At 51.0% G+C, this 16,056-nt stretch overlaps 1 protein-coding gene across 1 annotated transcript in view; it reads right to left on the minus strand.

The window, feature by feature from the left end:
- Positions 1 to 268: 268 nt before the first annotated feature.
- Ndrg1 (N-myc downstream regulated 1) overlaps positions 269 to 16,056 on the minus strand; it is a 46,417-nt gene continuing 30,629 nt past the window's right edge. The window contains exons 8-16 of the mRNA XM_087898831.1: positions 15,507 to 15,593; positions 13,609 to 13,665; positions 11,743 to 11,846; positions 10,257 to 10,313; positions 9,428 to 9,479; positions 8,702 to 8,749; positions 7,674 to 7,709; positions 5,374 to 5,425; positions 269 to 2,064 (exon numbers count right to left, since the gene is read on the minus strand). Of these exons, the coding sequence (XP_087754957.1) occupies positions 1,823 to 2,064; positions 5,374 to 5,425; positions 7,674 to 7,709; positions 8,702 to 8,749; positions 9,428 to 9,479; positions 10,257 to 10,313; positions 11,743 to 11,846; positions 13,609 to 13,665; positions 15,507 to 15,593 (735 nt within the window). The 3' untranslated portion in view covers positions 269 to 1,822. The remainder of the gene's footprint in view (positions 2,065 to 5,373; positions 5,426 to 7,673; positions 7,710 to 8,701; positions 8,750 to 9,427; positions 9,480 to 10,256; positions 10,314 to 11,742; positions 11,847 to 13,608; positions 13,666 to 15,506; positions 15,594 to 16,056) is intronic.

Raw genomic sequence — 16,056 nt, forward strand, 5'->3', positions numbered from 1 at the left:
GGCATAGAAATGGTGATTGTTTAGATATATTGGGCTAAAGGGATGCAATATGTAAATTACCTTCACCTGTTTCTTCTTTCTTCAGTATTACTACCTGAAAGTTTGACAGACAGTGCCATTTCTACTGGTCAGTACCAATCTATGGCAAAGAACTTCAGACGTAAGGGGCACACAGGGGCTCTGGATGTCAAGGGTAAAGCTCCACCCCTTCCTGTTTCACAGTGTCCCACATACCCTCACAGGGAAGGAAGGAAAAGACACAAGCCACTGCAAAGTTACAAATTTATTGGTCTGGAAATAAATACAAACATCTCATTAAGAAACTGCCCTGGAAATACGTGTACAATGGTTCCTTGTCCTCATTCAGGCCCCCTGGTCTGGATTCCTGATCTTTCTATACAAGGCTGGAGGAAGCTTCCATGGTAGGAGTTGGTGGGTAAACTGGTCCTTGCCTCCCAGGCGTGATTACTTTCCTCTAGCAAGTCCAAGGTCCTGGAACTCACCAGGCCTTGGTAACTGACTCCCAACGGTCTGATCTGACCACATTTCCTATAGGGAAGTCCACGGTTAGCCACGGTGAGAATCAAAAGACAGTAGTACAGGGCGTGGGCATTAGGCTGGCATCGCCACTAACCCAGTCAGCAGAAGGGGCAGGAAGAGGGGCAGCAGGAGAGGCAAGTGAGTTCCCATGGAATGCACAGCTTCTGGAACCACCTTCTCAGCCCATCCCCCACCAGAGTACATGGTTCACTCTGAAGAACCAGCAATGGGCCAGTTGAGAGCCATTTAGCTATCAAGTTTAGAGCCAACCCCAGATGTCAACAACGGGAATCGAGGCTTGACTCCGTCACACAGGATTCCAGGTCACAGGCTGGTGTTCACTGAAATCACACCCACCAGATTCTAGCACTTGGGTTCTTCTATTAATTACCCAATCCTATGTCTACTGCATCCCCATTCCTTCCCAGCCTAGAGACTCATCCCAGACAAGGATCATTGTCACCTGTTGAGTTCTCTGTCTCAAGGAATGCAACTACAAATCAAAACCACCTTCCCCAGGGACAAAGGTGTTACCCACTCATTCACACTATGGGATGGGAGCCAAGGACAGTGGGGCGGATAGGCTGTGGGGCAGGGGTCTTAAACCACTGTGACACCCAATATTTGCTGGATTGCTTTCTTTACATGGCCCGGATTTTTTTTTTTGTACCAGTCTCCCCTGCAAATTAAAAGGTTATCAGAAAAACAGGCTATGGGTATTGGCATCCAGAACTTTAAATCTAATTCCTTCAAGTGAACTGTGTGGGTGTGGTTTCTTCTACCTGCCCTAGGTCCCACCTCTTTCCCTCCTCATCTTGTTTTTCCTTCTTAAAATAAGGCGCCCAACTTCCCTGCCTCACTCCCCTTTCAATTCACAAATAAGTTTGTTTCCAGGAATGAGTTTAGTGGGGAGGAAACAGGAAGCAGGGCGGGGGTGCTGGCAAAATGCCCGTGAACCAGGATGCTGGCTCAGCCTGGGCTCGGGGCCAGGCAGTGTTACAGCTCTACTTTCCTTAGTTTTGGCAGTTTGGTGTCTGAGGATAGAGAGAGGGGCCACGGGGCCGCTTGCTAACAGAACAGAACTCTGAACTGCTTCTTGCCTTTGTCCACCACCACCCACTCTGGTCCCGGGTAGCAGCCTGAACGACTTGGGTCTGCCACCGCCAGAGTTCATTTGTACAAAAGCAGCTTTGGATTAATACCGCATTAGCGCAGGGTGGCAGGCAGGGGTTGGGTGCTAAGGGAGAGCCCACCAGTCCAGGACGACTGATGCGCAGACTGCTTAGCAGGACACCTCCATCGACTTGGGCCCGGCATTGTTCCCAGTGGCACCCGAGTTGGGGGTGATGTTGAGACGGGCGTCTTCACTGGTATGGGAGCGGCTCCGGGACCCCTCGCTGGTGTGTGAGCGGCTGCGGGGACCCTCGCTGGTATGGGAGCGACTGCGGGGGCCCTCCAGGGATGTGACACTGGATCCAGAGGCTGTGCGGGACCGCATCAGGCGGGTCATGCTGGCAGAGGGCACTGGGAACATAGAACACAATGTGGTTAGGATATGGGAAGCCTGTATGTTGGGAGCCACCTGGAGGCACAGGTGGTCCTGCAGTTTGGAGGTAGCCACGTGGGGCTGAGCACCCTTGCCTGCACATGCTCAGACCAGCAGAATGGCATTAACCAATCAGGACAGCGTTCAAGCCGCTCCACCGTTTAAAAGCAGCTGCCTCGGGGCCCAACGCTCTCTCTCTAAGCTTTCTCTCGTCCCTGCACTATCTTCCCTTCCCCCAATTTTCCTCAAGGGAATGCTCCAAATAAAGATGTGACCAGAGAAGGAATTCTCGTTTTTGGTGGCGTTCATTCCTGCTGGACAGAATGGCCCCCCGCACCTGTACAGGTGTGGGACCATAGCCCTGTTTCAGCCATGGTGTCCTTCTAAGAACCCAAATGAACACCCCTTCCCTATTGCTTTCATTCTTAGGGCCATCCACCTTCTATGTCCCTCACAAAGGGCCTAGACATGGGAAAGGCATACAATGATCACATGGCAAGAGACCAGAGCCGCTATGGGTATGAGCCAGAGTTTGTTATGTGCTTATTAGCTGGGTGGCTGCGGGAGAGTCACTTCTGAAACTTTCCTGTCCCTGTCTGCAAAATGAAGACCTTCGTATGGTCACAGAACCTCTTCAGCAATGTACTGTTAAGAGGCAGGAGAACATGGAGGCCAGCAAGGCTAGTCTCTGCCCAACCCAGGGAGGATCCAAGGTCTCACCACATGGTTTCTGTGGAGATGTTAGCAGTCTGTCTGCCTTCTAAGATCCTGCTAGCTCTCAAGCTCCAGCAAGCCCCCAACTGCCCATGCCACAGCAGGACTGACAGAATAGGATAGAACAACACGATCCTCACCCTGTCTGGGGCTGCAGCGCTTCCCCCCAATCCATGCCCACTTAAAACCTCAGAATACGACCTTGTTTGGAACACTTCTTAGAGATATTTAGTTAAGAAGAGGTCCTTCTAGATTAGGGTGAGCCCTAAACCAAAAGCAGTCTCCTTAATTTAAAAAAAAAAAAAAAGGATGGAGACTAGAAAGATGCGGCCACAAGCCACACAAGGCCTCTGACTGACGCAGTCAATAGAAGTCTGCAGGCAAGAAAAGGTCTTGCAAAGTAAGCCAGCTCTGAGCACACTTTGGCCTCAGACCTGCAGCCTCTAAGCTTTTGGGGAAATGCGTTCTTGATATTTAAGAGCCCTATCTGGGGGAATCTCTTAGGATACTCATTGGGGGGACTAATGCCACACCCCAATGAAGCAGTGCTCTAGAACAGACACCCAAATTTGGATAATTGGATTAGTTCTTGCTCAGTGGAATTCCCTCCTTAAAGAGTCAATGTTGTTTTATTTCTTTCTGTCTTTCTTCCTTCCTTCCTCCCTCCCTCCCTCTTTCTTTCTTTCATTTCTTTTCTCTCTCTCTCTCTCTCTCTCTCTCTCTCTCTCTCTTTCTTTCTTTCTTTCTGGTAACGCTCCATTTAGCCCAGGCTGACCTCCAACTCTACGTGTCTGAGATGACCTTGAACTCACTGACCGTCCTCCTGCTTCTGCATCCCAACTGCTGAGGTTACAGAAGTGGACCCCCCAGACAACTGACAGCCTATTTTTAATTCAGGAAGAACTGGGGTCAGTGCACATCTGTGGCTCATATGTTTTTTACCCCGAGTCTCTATTTCTCCACCCAAATCCGTGAGTCTTGATGACCTCACCAGGAAATGGCAACTTCCTACCACACCAGACACACAATGGACGGGGCCAGCATCACAGGCATCACAGGCAGGCACTCTATGAGCTAGAGCCTCCTCTTTTGGCAACACCTTTGCGTCTGTGGCTCTTTCTATTATCTCTCCAAGGCCTATGGGAAGCTTTGTCAGACTGAACTGGGGGACGGATGTGAGACAGATTTTGGGAACAACCAAGGCTCAGCTTTTGCTTATTTTCCTTCCAGAACACACAGCAAACAGGCTGTGATACACATCCAGCAAGGGAAACTGGACTACCGGACAGTTTTCACCCATTTCCACTAGGGAAAGCATGCTGGGTGGAGGGGGAGGTCCACAGGCAAATGTGCTCTGTTGGTGAGGGACAGCTGGGGACGTGGACCTTGTCTGAGGCCCTCACATCAGGCTGCCTCACTCTGTCCTGCTGAGAAGCAAGTGCGGGCGAAGGCCCATGGGGAATTTATAGTGCTTCACCAAATAGGCCCAGCTGTTTCTAAATGGGTGAGTGGTGTAGGGAAGAAACAGGAGGTTAGACTTTTCCAGTGAAGAAGGTCACATGGACGGTAACCCTAAGCAGCAGGCAGGAGGAGCTGCATGAACCGTAACCAATATGCTAATCAACCAGTGTCCAGTGTCAACCAAGGCGACCCAGCCAAACCTGTGAGTCCTGGTCACAGCTCGGCATTTCTGAAAAAGAGGCCGCATGGGTGACACACTCACTCTAAGCTTGAAGCAGGAGGAAAGAAGTCCCTAAAGCAGGATGCTCAGTCCTTCAGTTCCCTGACTTAATGGTCTAGCAAAAAGGCATTGTGCTTTTGGTCTACAGCACTCTGGTCTGTCTGACATGGGGCTCAGGTTTCCTCAGCCTTCCAGAGATGACTCCTCTGCAGCCTGTTTATGCCCTCCCTTGTAGGATTACTGTGATGGTTAAAGGAAGGGAGTGGGAAGATGTACTAATCTTCCTCCCCACCTTTGCTACAAACTCTGATCTTCTGAGCAGATGTATTCAGAAATAGGGGCATTCCTTGTTCAGCTGCTGGCCATTGTTTTTTGAAGGGGAGGGGAATTGAAAGGGACAGTTCTAGCTCAGTATAGCGGTTCCGCTCTATAATCCCATCACTTGGAATACTGAAGGAGGAAGATATGATGAGTTCAAGACCAGCCTGACCAATAGGGATATTCTGTCTCACTCCTGCCCCCAAATAATCATTAAAGGATTCCCACGCAAAGCTAAATAAATGTCGGATCCACGGTTCATGCATATATAATGGCGTCTCATTTAGCGGGCTGGATGCACGATGAGGTCTCCTGCGACCACACTGCTCAGAGACACCGTCACCATCTTAGCTTATGTGAACATCCTGTGTGCTGTGTGTTGCCTGGAAACTAAATTGGTTACTGAGTCATTCCTCATTCAGCAATGCATGGTTGTGACGGCTCCTTTCTCAGACCTGCCTAACGCTTAAGAACTGAAGCCACCCAAGATGACAGAGCACCCCCCCTACCCCATATCTCTAGCTGTGACATCACCATCCCCACATGTGCCTGGCGCCCAAGGTGTCATACTTACTGTATCCCATGCCCTGCACAAAGTACTTGAAGGCCTCGGCAAGCTTGGCGGGCTGTAGGAAAGACAGAGTACACACGGTCAATTTCTGGAGGTCCAGATCATCATAGGCCACCTGTTTCTGCAAGCCAGAGCTCTGTCCAAGACAGAGCCACCCCACGTGGGCAGGAAGAACATAAAGCCAAGCGATGGCTATGGAGTCCAGAATCAGCTTTGGCCAGGAACAAACATCTCTAACCTGCCTCATGGCTGAAAAAGCATGAATAAGATGCCAGACTTTCTGGGTCAATGACCTCAACTGCATATAGGGTCAAGTCAGACTCTGGGCTTAAAGCCCAGTCTCACAAGCCACCTGGCCAGCTAGAGACTCTGCAGAAATATCTCCAGGAAACCTGGCACCAGACTGACAAGGTCAGTGCTCCTGAATGCACACAACATAGATGAGCAGATGGGGTGGCAGTGGCCTACCTAAAGACCAGAGCTGATAAGTGAAGGTCGCATGGGCGAATCAGTTCCTCCAGGCCAGGAACTATGTGCTTGAAGTGGTTCACATCAGGTTGATGGTAAAATGGTTGGGTGAGTAGAAAGAAGGACAGTGATGGGAAAATATTAGTGGAAAGAAAGGATGGAGGGTGGAGAAATGAAGGGAAGGATGGAGGTAGAGAGATGAAGGAAAAGGGCAAAGGGATAGAGAGGAGATGGAGGAAGGGAGAGATGGAGGAAAGGAAGTATGGAGGGATGGCAGGCAGGAAGGAAGAAATGGTGGAAGGAAGGAGGGATGGAGACGTGAAGGGAAGGACAGAGGGAAGAAAGAGAAGGAAACTGGGGAAGAAAGCAGAAGCATGAGCTAGAAGAAGGGAAAAAGAAAGAAGAGATATAAAAAGTCAGATTGCACACTGATGGATGAATAAAACCAGGATTGATGGGTAGAGAAAGGAAGGGGAGAAAGATGGATGGGCGAAGACATGGAAGAAAGGAAGAACAGAAGGAAAGATGAAAGAAATGGTTGGCTAGATGGATGAATGTCTATTATCACTAGCTGGGTTACGTAGGCTATTTCTGGTTAAATGAGGAGGCAGTGCTAAGGCCACCTCCAAAGTCACTGTTTCATCTGTGGGATTCATTCAACCTAACTGGGGACCAAGGAGGTGCTGCTAAGGGCACATCTGTGTGCTCACTGTGTGCCTAGTGGCTCAGTCTTCTCACAGTCAGAGGCCATGCGGTCACCACCCTGCATCTACCGGCACCAACTCCTGCCACTCATCAGCAAGGAGGCAAAGAGCCTGGGTGACTTTTAGCCTTGCAAAAGTTGTCCCCTGTAATTTTGTGAGACGACAAGCAATGGTAAAGCAGGGCATGACTTGGCTGCAGAGAGAAAGGACATCTGTTCAAGATGGGCTGATTTTGAAGAGGGGGCCAGCAGGGCACCACTGGCCACTGTTACCATAGGTAACATTTGCTTCTCTCCAGCCTCAGTTTCCCCTTAACATGCTGAGCTGAAATATCTGCACCTATCTACAGCCTCTGAGAACTACAGCAAAAGTGTAATCTGAACAAAAGTAAGAAAGTCTTTTGCAAACACGCCCAGCCTGGGAAGGGACAGTGGGAGGGTTTACATGGGAATCAGGCTTGAGGCTTAATTTTCACCAGTGTTTAAATAGTTTTAGTCCAGGCCCAGGCTAGATTTGTCCTGGTTGCAAGCAGATAAAGACAGCAGGGAGCAGGTCAAGGACTGGAGGGAGATGAGCAAGCAAGCTACACAGATGCAGGGATACAGGTTCTCACACACCTGGACACATGTGCAAGTAGGCACATGAATGTACATATGTGCACACACAGACACACATGTCCAACTCTTATTTGTGCATGTATACATACAGGCATGCACATACACAAAGAAAGATATGCCTACACACACACACACACACACACACACACACACACACACACACACACATTTTGGTGCCATAGTCTCTCTGTCCCTCTATTCTGGGCTTGAGCTCCCAGTAGCCCCTGGCTAGAGCAAGACAGCCAAGATTCTGACCCCATGGCCAAGCCAGGTCCATCTGGCAAATCTCTTAAGCCTGTGGACCTCAGGGTCACCCAATCCCCCAAGCTGCTTGATGGGGATCTAGGAAATCCACAGTTATAAAGCACATTTTATGAAGAATATATGCATAAAGTGCCATTGGATGCCACGCAGAGGGAGTGGGGAAAGGGGAGTTCTTAGGTCACAAAGGTGCACCCGCCCCCACCAGTGGATGGTGACAGGTGTTGAGTGAGAAAGCCACCGTTTCACTCACCTGAGAGATCTGCGGGAGGCCGCCACAGTCTGCCATCTAGAAGGGAGGGAGGCTGGTTAGCACTGAACACCTAGATCATAGCTGTGGCAGTCAGCTCTGCCCCAGGATTACCGACCTGACTCTGCTCTGGGTGGGTTGGTGGTGGGTGGGTGCTGCTGTTGACTGTAATCTATTGTCTTCCTTGGCAACTACTCCTTGAAGCTTACACACAGCAACAAACCCCTACAGACCACTCCATGCAACCCCTAAAAGCATACCTGGCTCAACTATGTCATTTAGGAAGCCAGGGCGGCTTAACTTTCAAGATCCTGGCCTCCAGAGTATAGCAGTGGGGAGATCCTCAGGAAGGAGCCTGAGCCTGTGGCACAACCCAGGCACAGCTGCCACACACAGGTGGCTTTAGGGGTGCAAACATGCCCTGACTGCATGCTGTGGGATTTCTGCAGAACTCTAACCCAGCACAAGGTAGCAATCACACTGAACTCAGGAAACATTGCCAGAGGAGACTGCTGAGCCTCACACCCTTTCACTACACAGGGGTGTGGTGTATCCCTCTGGTGCAGGGATGTCCTTGCCCCATCCTAGGAAAAGGAGACTCTGGTCCTGTGTCCCAGTCTATCTTCCCCCAGCTGCATGTACAGAAGTATGTAGCCCCCCTGCAGTATGGTCCCCAGAATGGACCACTTTGTTTTGCAGCCTCAGATTGGCTCCAAGCTTGCTTGCTTCCTTAACTAACTCCCCATCCCCATGTTCCTTTCTTTCTTCCCTTTCAGAGGCAGGGTCTCAAGTACGGTCTAGGCTAGCCTAGAAAAAAAAAAGTTGTGTCGTCTGGGAGGGCCTCAAACTTGAGATCCTCCTGCCTCTGCCTCTGGAATGCTGGGAACCCAGGGATATGCACGACACCCAATTCCAAATCCTCACTTTCAAGGCTCTAACAACAGTCCTGTGCTTCAACTAGCTCGGCTCAGGTCTGAAAACATTTGGGGGCCTCTAAACTATGCCAGCTGCAGCCCTGCTGTTGCTCATACCTTGAGCAGGGTGGTCTTCGTGGGGTCCAACTTGGAGTTGCATTCCACCTGCACAAGAGGAAAGACTAGGTAAGTACTTGACTCACAGCCAAAGTCAGGAGTGCCCTGGTCTCCCCTGCACTCCGCCCCACCATCTGGAACACCCCTGTTCCCTCAGTCATGAAGAAAGAAGGTGGGCATTGGTTTGTTAAACACGAGTGGTTTTGGAGCCTGGCCCTGCCATGACTAGCTCTGTGACCGGGAGACAAGCCAAGTAGGTTACACCCAGCTCTGTGGAGCACTGGAGAGGCAGAGCAATGGTCTGGACTCTGAGTAACAGTCTCACGTTACTCCCATCTCCCCAGGTGTGGGGATGTCCGAAAGCAGGCCAACCTCTCTGTGTCTCCCTAGCACTGCAGGTGGGAATTAGAGGAGAAAGCTCTGCGTGACCCAGCTTCAAGCATTGTTTTTCTGCTAAGGGAAAAGCCCACCTGCTGCCAAGACTGGGGAGAACACCTATCCATGAAGCCTAGCCTTAATCCTGCCATGTGGATGAGGTGCCCATGGACAGCTGGAGGGCAGGGGAGGCCGGTGGCCGGGCAGCCAGGACTGGGGGCCACACTGAAAAGCTGACCTGAGCTATGCTCCAAGCCTGGCATGACATTTAAACAATGTCCTTGCATCGGGAGGGAAAAACAGGGAGACTCATACAGGTGAGCATCTGGGGTCTGCTGAACTGATACTTACCACAGCATCCACGGCAGGAGAGTTGTCCCCAACCACCAGCAGAGCAGGGCACCTGCACAGGACAGGGAAAGAGGAGTCATCCCAGGATCCAGCTCCAGGTTCTGACATGCTAGTCTCTGGGCTGCGGCAGGATTCTAAAGGCTACATAGGTTTCCTGCACCTTTTGTACCTCGATGTCCCTACGCTACCATCCTCGGTTTTGAACTTTGAATAAAGAGGGCTAGCAGTTATTTCTACCTTAGTAAAAAAAATGCCAGCCCAATGACTCCTGTGTCTTAATGCTTTCGTTCCAACCCCCCCTCTACCTGGGGAAGGAGGAACAGGAATTTTCCAGGGATTATGATGAACCAAAAAACATCTGGCATGAATGACAAAAAAAAAAAAATGACACATGCCAGGTCCATAAGTACTTGACAGTGTGGTGCACAAGGGGAACCATAGAAAGACACCTTCACTGCCAGCAGAATGTGTCAGCTGCAACCACTGAATACTAACTATACAGAACTCTCTTCTGCCAGGTCCTGTATCTTTCAGTTCAAGGCTTTGGGAAGCACAGCCTATCTCAGTCACTGGTGCTGAACGTGCTTAACAGAGGCAGTCAGCCTCCTGATTCAAGGGTTCCAGTTATGGTCGCAAACTTCCTGCCCCATGTTGACTCCAACTACACAAGGAGAGGGTCAAGTCAGATCCCTTGGGTAAGATACGGTCAGCCATCTCTACCAAAGTGTTCCATCCTACGGGGGCATTTCTTGCACCCAGCAGAAGCCTGCACCAGCATCCCTGAGTGAAGCATGATAGCCTGGCCACAGAAGGGAAGGAATCCACTCACTGCAGGGTGACGGTGTGGGTTCCAGGCATTGGCCGCTCAATCTCTAGGTCCCGCCGGCTGTAGACAACATGAACATAGTTAGCATTGGCAGAACTGTCCCAGAAGCCACTCCCACCATGCCAGTACTGGAGATCCCACCCTAGACCATTCTAGAAGAAGACCCACAGATCATCTTTACGAGGTCATGTAGCTCTCAAGACCCCAGGACCACTTAGTGTCTATAGAAGTAATTAAGAGTCAACAGGTCTCATCTGTTTCTAATGAAGCCTTCCTCATTTTTCCTGGAATTTATCGGTGTTAATATTATTTCTACAGGGAAACAAAGCAGGTCTTCACTAGGTGTCCCTGACTCCCTGTCCTCATAGCTAGAGCCCCCACCCACCACCCACCATTGCAAAATCTCCAGAATGGCCTCCTGGCACCCCTCCCCTCCACTCCTAACTGGAGGATGTCCTCAGCAGTTCTGAAGCCTCAAACCTGCTCTCTATGTGTCCCAAAGCCTGCACTAGTGTCCCACTGTGCTAGCAGAGGTCCAGGCTGGACCTAATCCCTGCATGTGAACACCTGACCCCTCTGCCCTCTGAAGTTCTGAGACCAAAGCCAGCATTGCAGCATTCAAATCATACCACGCCACTTCCTAGCTGTGTGATCTTGGGAAGAAGACTAAACCTTTCTGTGCTTTTGCTTCCTTTCCGGGAAATGGTATCATTGACAGCCCCTTTCCATCGGCTGTTGTGCGGGCACCAGTTCATTCCTGTGATTCCCACTGTCCAGCCAGGAGCCCATTCCCCTCTTCTTGGTACCCATTTGTATCTTCAGACAGCAGTGAGAACGCCACAGGTCTCCTGCACTGAGACGCTGACAGGATTGCGAAAAGGGCACCAAAGCCCATCAGAGAGGCTTAGTTCATTGCAAATGCAAACTCACTGCGAAGAGGTTAAGTCCTAGGCACTGTCCTAAGTTAGATGCCTGCAGGGCTCACTCCTGGCCCTGTGTTGGAAGTGTAGCAGAGGTGACTCTGCAGGCTGCATGAGTGCGTGGTCCAGAACCTGTCACTGATGCTAACAACCCTGTGCAGTCCCCTCCCCAGGAAAGCTCTGAACAAGGTTCTCAAGCTTCCCAGCAGCCTCCAGTATTCTGCATTCCCACAGTATTTCGCTCTGTTGCCCAAGTCTACCCACAGCAGCTTCTACTCTTAGTCAGCTTTGGGCACATGCCGCAACTCTCCACCCTGACTGCTCAGCTGGGTCCTATTCACCTGGTCCCACAGTCTGGATAGAAGCATCAGCCAGAGCCTGCCTGGCAGAGCTCACTCAGTGCTAAGGGCCAGGCAGCATCCACCCAGCCGTTGTCCTCCCCAGACTCCACTCTACTAACCTACAGCTGTACAGCCCTGGCCTTCATTTCCACTGCAGGCCTGCTGCAGGAGGCGGGTGAGGACCCCTGTTAGACATGGCCGGGCCCACCCCTGCCCAAGGGCTCTTGCCTGTTGTAGGCGCTGATGAATAGGTGGAGGTTGCTGGGGTTCATGTCATTGAGGATGTGCTGGCGGTATGTGTGCACCACCTCCGCATTGTTGTGCATCTCCTCCTGTGGGGACAGAGGGAAAGGCTTGTCACCACTGAAGCCACAGCGGTAGGGAGGAAGAGCATGGCTGGGGCAGAGACAGCTGTGATCTAGGTTCATGGCATGTCTGTGGTGCCCAGTGCAGATGACTGAGTGACAGCGACGGGCACCCAGAAGGATTCTACCAGGGCGGCCCTGTTTTCCCTCAGGAGCCTCATCTAAACTCAGGATTCCTGCTTCACGGTAGACCTCCGAGCAACCTGCTCCTGTCACTTAGGGGATCAGAAGGAACGAACCTTTGCCAGCAAGGAGGCTAAGCCATGACAAAGACACCCTGGGGAATCTGACCAAAATGAACAGGGGCAACTTGAGGGCATCGGCCAGCCTCAAAGGACTTGAGGACAGTCTGAACTGCGGGATGACACCCTCGGGTTGCTCCGAGTCATTTCAGCTACAAGCCCAGAGTGACACCAAAGCAGAGGGGGATGTTTTCTGCTGCCCTGAAACTCAGGGGACATCAAAGTGTCGTCACATTTATTACCTCAGCAGCGGAGAATGCTCCATTCAGTAAACGGTGCATCACGGAGTCTGGGCAACCAAGGGGTTTTCCAGACATTGAACGTGAATGTGAGCCAAAAGTATACATCCTCTCTCAGGGCTGTTGGCTCTGAGTGAGGCCAGCTATGTGACATCAGACAGAGGCAAAGACCAGACCTCCCACCAGGACACTGCAAGGATGCCTGCTCTGTCTTCAGCCCATGAAAGAACCAGGCAAGGCCAGAGGCTTAGGAAGGCAGATGCTGCAGACAAAGCCACAAGTTCAAATCCCAGTCATGAATTTCTTGGCTTGGGAGATCTTACACAAGTCATCAGGTCTAAATTTTCCCACCTAAAACTGGAATGAAGGTATGGTCACAAAGCTTCTGAGCCGATTCTGTGAGCTAATCCCTGACAAATACTGGAGATGAGGTCCCACATACACAAGAAACTGATCCCACAGACATGTACACTGCAGACTTCATTCATAACAGCCCCAAACTATTACAAATAAAGGCCCAGCACAGGTCAATAGAAAAGCTACGGTATGTCCACTGAGTGAAATATTACACAGTGCCAAATGGATGATGGCGTCCAAAAATGTAAGTAACCTCTAACATAATTATGCTACAGCCACAGAGAAGAGAGTATGGGACTCACGGACAAATCTAGAGTGACAGAGAGCAGACCAGAGGTGCCTGGGAGCAGAAGAGGCTCAAGGACACGAGGGTGTGTGTGAAGGGCATTTCCGCCATCTTCTGAGGGCTGACGGATTTGATCATATTTATGTCGCACATTGTGCTTCAACAAAGACAGGTTATCAAGAAGCTCCATCCCTGGCTTAGGAGCCACTGGTTGTTGATGGTTGATGGAGGGAAGGAGGGGAATCAGTTTTCTTCAACGATGGTGCCCCAGGTGGGCTGCCCATGCCAGCGGAAAGACCTACCAGCAGGATTTAGTAATTTTTAAAAGTACAGACATTTAGTTGGGAGAAAGAGCTGGAGGGGAAAAACTCAGGGTACATTTGATCAAAAGACCTTGTACACATGTATGAAGTTCTCAAAAGGAGGTGGGTAGAAAGCAGTATGAATGGCTTGCTGTGAGCCAATATTACACAGCAATTGACAGACTCCAGCCTGGGTCACCCCTTGATGGTACCTTGTGTGTGCCACCTGCCCATGTGGCCCTGTGCTGGGTGCCACATGGTTAACTGCTCAGCAAGGACAGCAAGACACCCCCCACCACTCACCTTGCCGAAGAGGTGGGACACGACCATGTCTGGCAGGGCTTGGGTCCATCCTGAGATCTGTGCAGGGCGAATGTAGAAAAATTGGCAAACTAGAACTCAGCAGTAGAGAAAGAAAGCCAGCCAGCCCAGGGCCCTGGGGGCAGAGTAACACCTGGCTCCCCGAGCCTCACCCAGGTTGCCATGACAGCCTGGCCAGAGCTTGGCTCTAGGATGGATGCCATAGACCAGTTTAGTACAGGCCTGCTCACTAGCTTAGCACTATTGAGAGATAAGGGGGAACATTTAAAAGGTTGAGGCCCACAGTAGGCCTCTAGGGCAGTGGGATAGTTTGTTTTATTTTTGCCACCAGCCACCGGCTGGCCTACTGCCATGATTTGGTCTTGCCATAGGGACCAAATCCTCCAAACCTGTGAGTCCACACAAACTGTTCCTCAGCAGAAGACAGTTATCTCACACAACCACTTGTGTGGCAGAAGGGCTCCTGTCTCTGGTCCCCTCCTGAAGGTACAACCCAGGGCAGACCAGGCCTGGCTTTCCATCCAGTTCCTTCTGCTCAGAGCCCACAGAGAGGAGACATCCAGCAAGTGGGGTGGAAACACAGCCTAGCGAGGCCAAGCTTTCCCTGCTCCCTAGGCTCACCAAGGCCTCAGTACCGTGGCCCCATCACCCCAACACATGACCTCCCTTCTCCACAAGGCCGGGTGCACTCGGCCCTAACTCCTCCTCCTCCATCATTCCCCAGCTTCTCCCCTTCCGTCCAGCTTCTGGTCTGTGAATTCCTTGAAGTCTCTGAAGTCACTAATGACTCCCCACAGCACCTCCAAGAAGACTATATACAGCAGGATCTAAAAGCACAGCGGTATGCAGCTGGTGCTCAATAAATGTTCAGACCATGACATAAAATCCACTAGTTCTACAATAGGAGCTGTATAAAAGCTATGTGTGCACTGTAGGTACACAACAGATAAGGCAGATATCACAGGGGATAAGTGTTTGGGGAGAGGTGGTAAGAAAGATGAACATTTGACCTAGGATGCTGCCTGGCTTGACGGCTGGCTGAAGCTACAGAGTACCGGGCTGGCTGAAGACCCTGAACCTCAGGTCTCTTGGTTATAACTGGAGGTGTTAAAAAACTAAGTCATCAGGACATAGCAAGGCTCCCACAGTAAGGATCCAATAAGACAGCCAGGCATCGCAGACTCTGTCACTTACACCTGGCATACCAAAGCCCCTCGATATGTCCGTCCCTCTGGCCGTAACAGACATGGGGAATTCACTAAAACCACAGCCTATTTCAGCTGGAGGTCAGTGCCCCAGCCGTCCTTGTTTGGCTCAGAACAGCTAGGCAGCAGCCAAGTGGGCCCAAATGGAATGTCCCTCTCTCGGCGGGAAAATAAAATAAAAACCAGGAAGGATGCTTTGCTCCTGGCTGCCCTACAGGCAGGGACAGGACTATCAATGCTTTAGGAAGATCCACAGCATCTAGCAGACAGGAAGGGGGGTGGGTACAGCTCATGCCCTCTTCCTCAACAGCTGCCCAAATTAACAAAACCACCATCCCAATGAGAGACCAACCACTCTAGCCAGAGCGGCTTTATCCCACCCTGATTGGAAGCTTCTCCCTATCCTTGGAAATCACTGGGGACTTCACAGGAAAAAGAAAAGCATTCATTACTTAAAAAAAAAAAAAATCAACAGATTCAACAGGGACCCTTGGGACAGCAGCCAGGGCACAGCTACTTAGATCATCTGAGTAGCAGCAAATGGTTGCTAGCCTAAACAGGGCCAAGGAAGGTTGCTCTCTGGGGGTTGGGAAAAGGGACAAATGGGACCAAAAAGGCACTCCCCTGGGGGGAGGCTGGGACTCCACCTGCCTGCCTTGCCCTGTCAAGTCTCACCTTGGAGGCAGCCCAATCCATCCAGCCTTCCGCACAGGGGTTCACATTCATGAGCACGAGGCCCTCCACCATCTCAGGGTTGTTGAGCTGTAATCAGAGACACAACGTGAGCTATAACCAAGAGGAAAAAAAAACACTGAGGCTTTGAAACCAACAATAGTGGAAACTTGGGGCAGGCATGGACAGCTGTGGACAGCTCCCTGGCATTGTCAGTGCGTAACGGAGGGTCTAGCTCAGGCAAAAGTGGATCAGGTCCTCACGAGAGCAGAAGGAAGAAGCCGGAGAAGAAAGACCACGATCATGCCCCTTCACCTCACAGAGCCTCGGCTATCTCAGATGTCCAGTGGTGCAACAGCCAAGCCACACTAGAGTGAGAAGGGCCCAGTAATGCCCTCTGGCTCTGTTACCTGGAATGCGCCTGTATTTAGGACTCTAAGACCCATCCAGCATCTACTCGGAGCTGACGCCCCAGCTCATTTGCACTTTGACAGCATGCGTGAGCACTATCGAGGCGCTGCACTTAGCAGGCGTCAAAATACCTGAGTTGGAT

This window comes from Myodes glareolus, chromosome 19, assembly GCF_982192425.1.
Source record: "Myodes glareolus chromosome 19, mMyoGla1.1, whole genome shotgun sequence".
NCBI lineage: Eukaryota > Metazoa > Chordata > Mammalia > Rodentia > Cricetidae > Myodes > Myodes glareolus.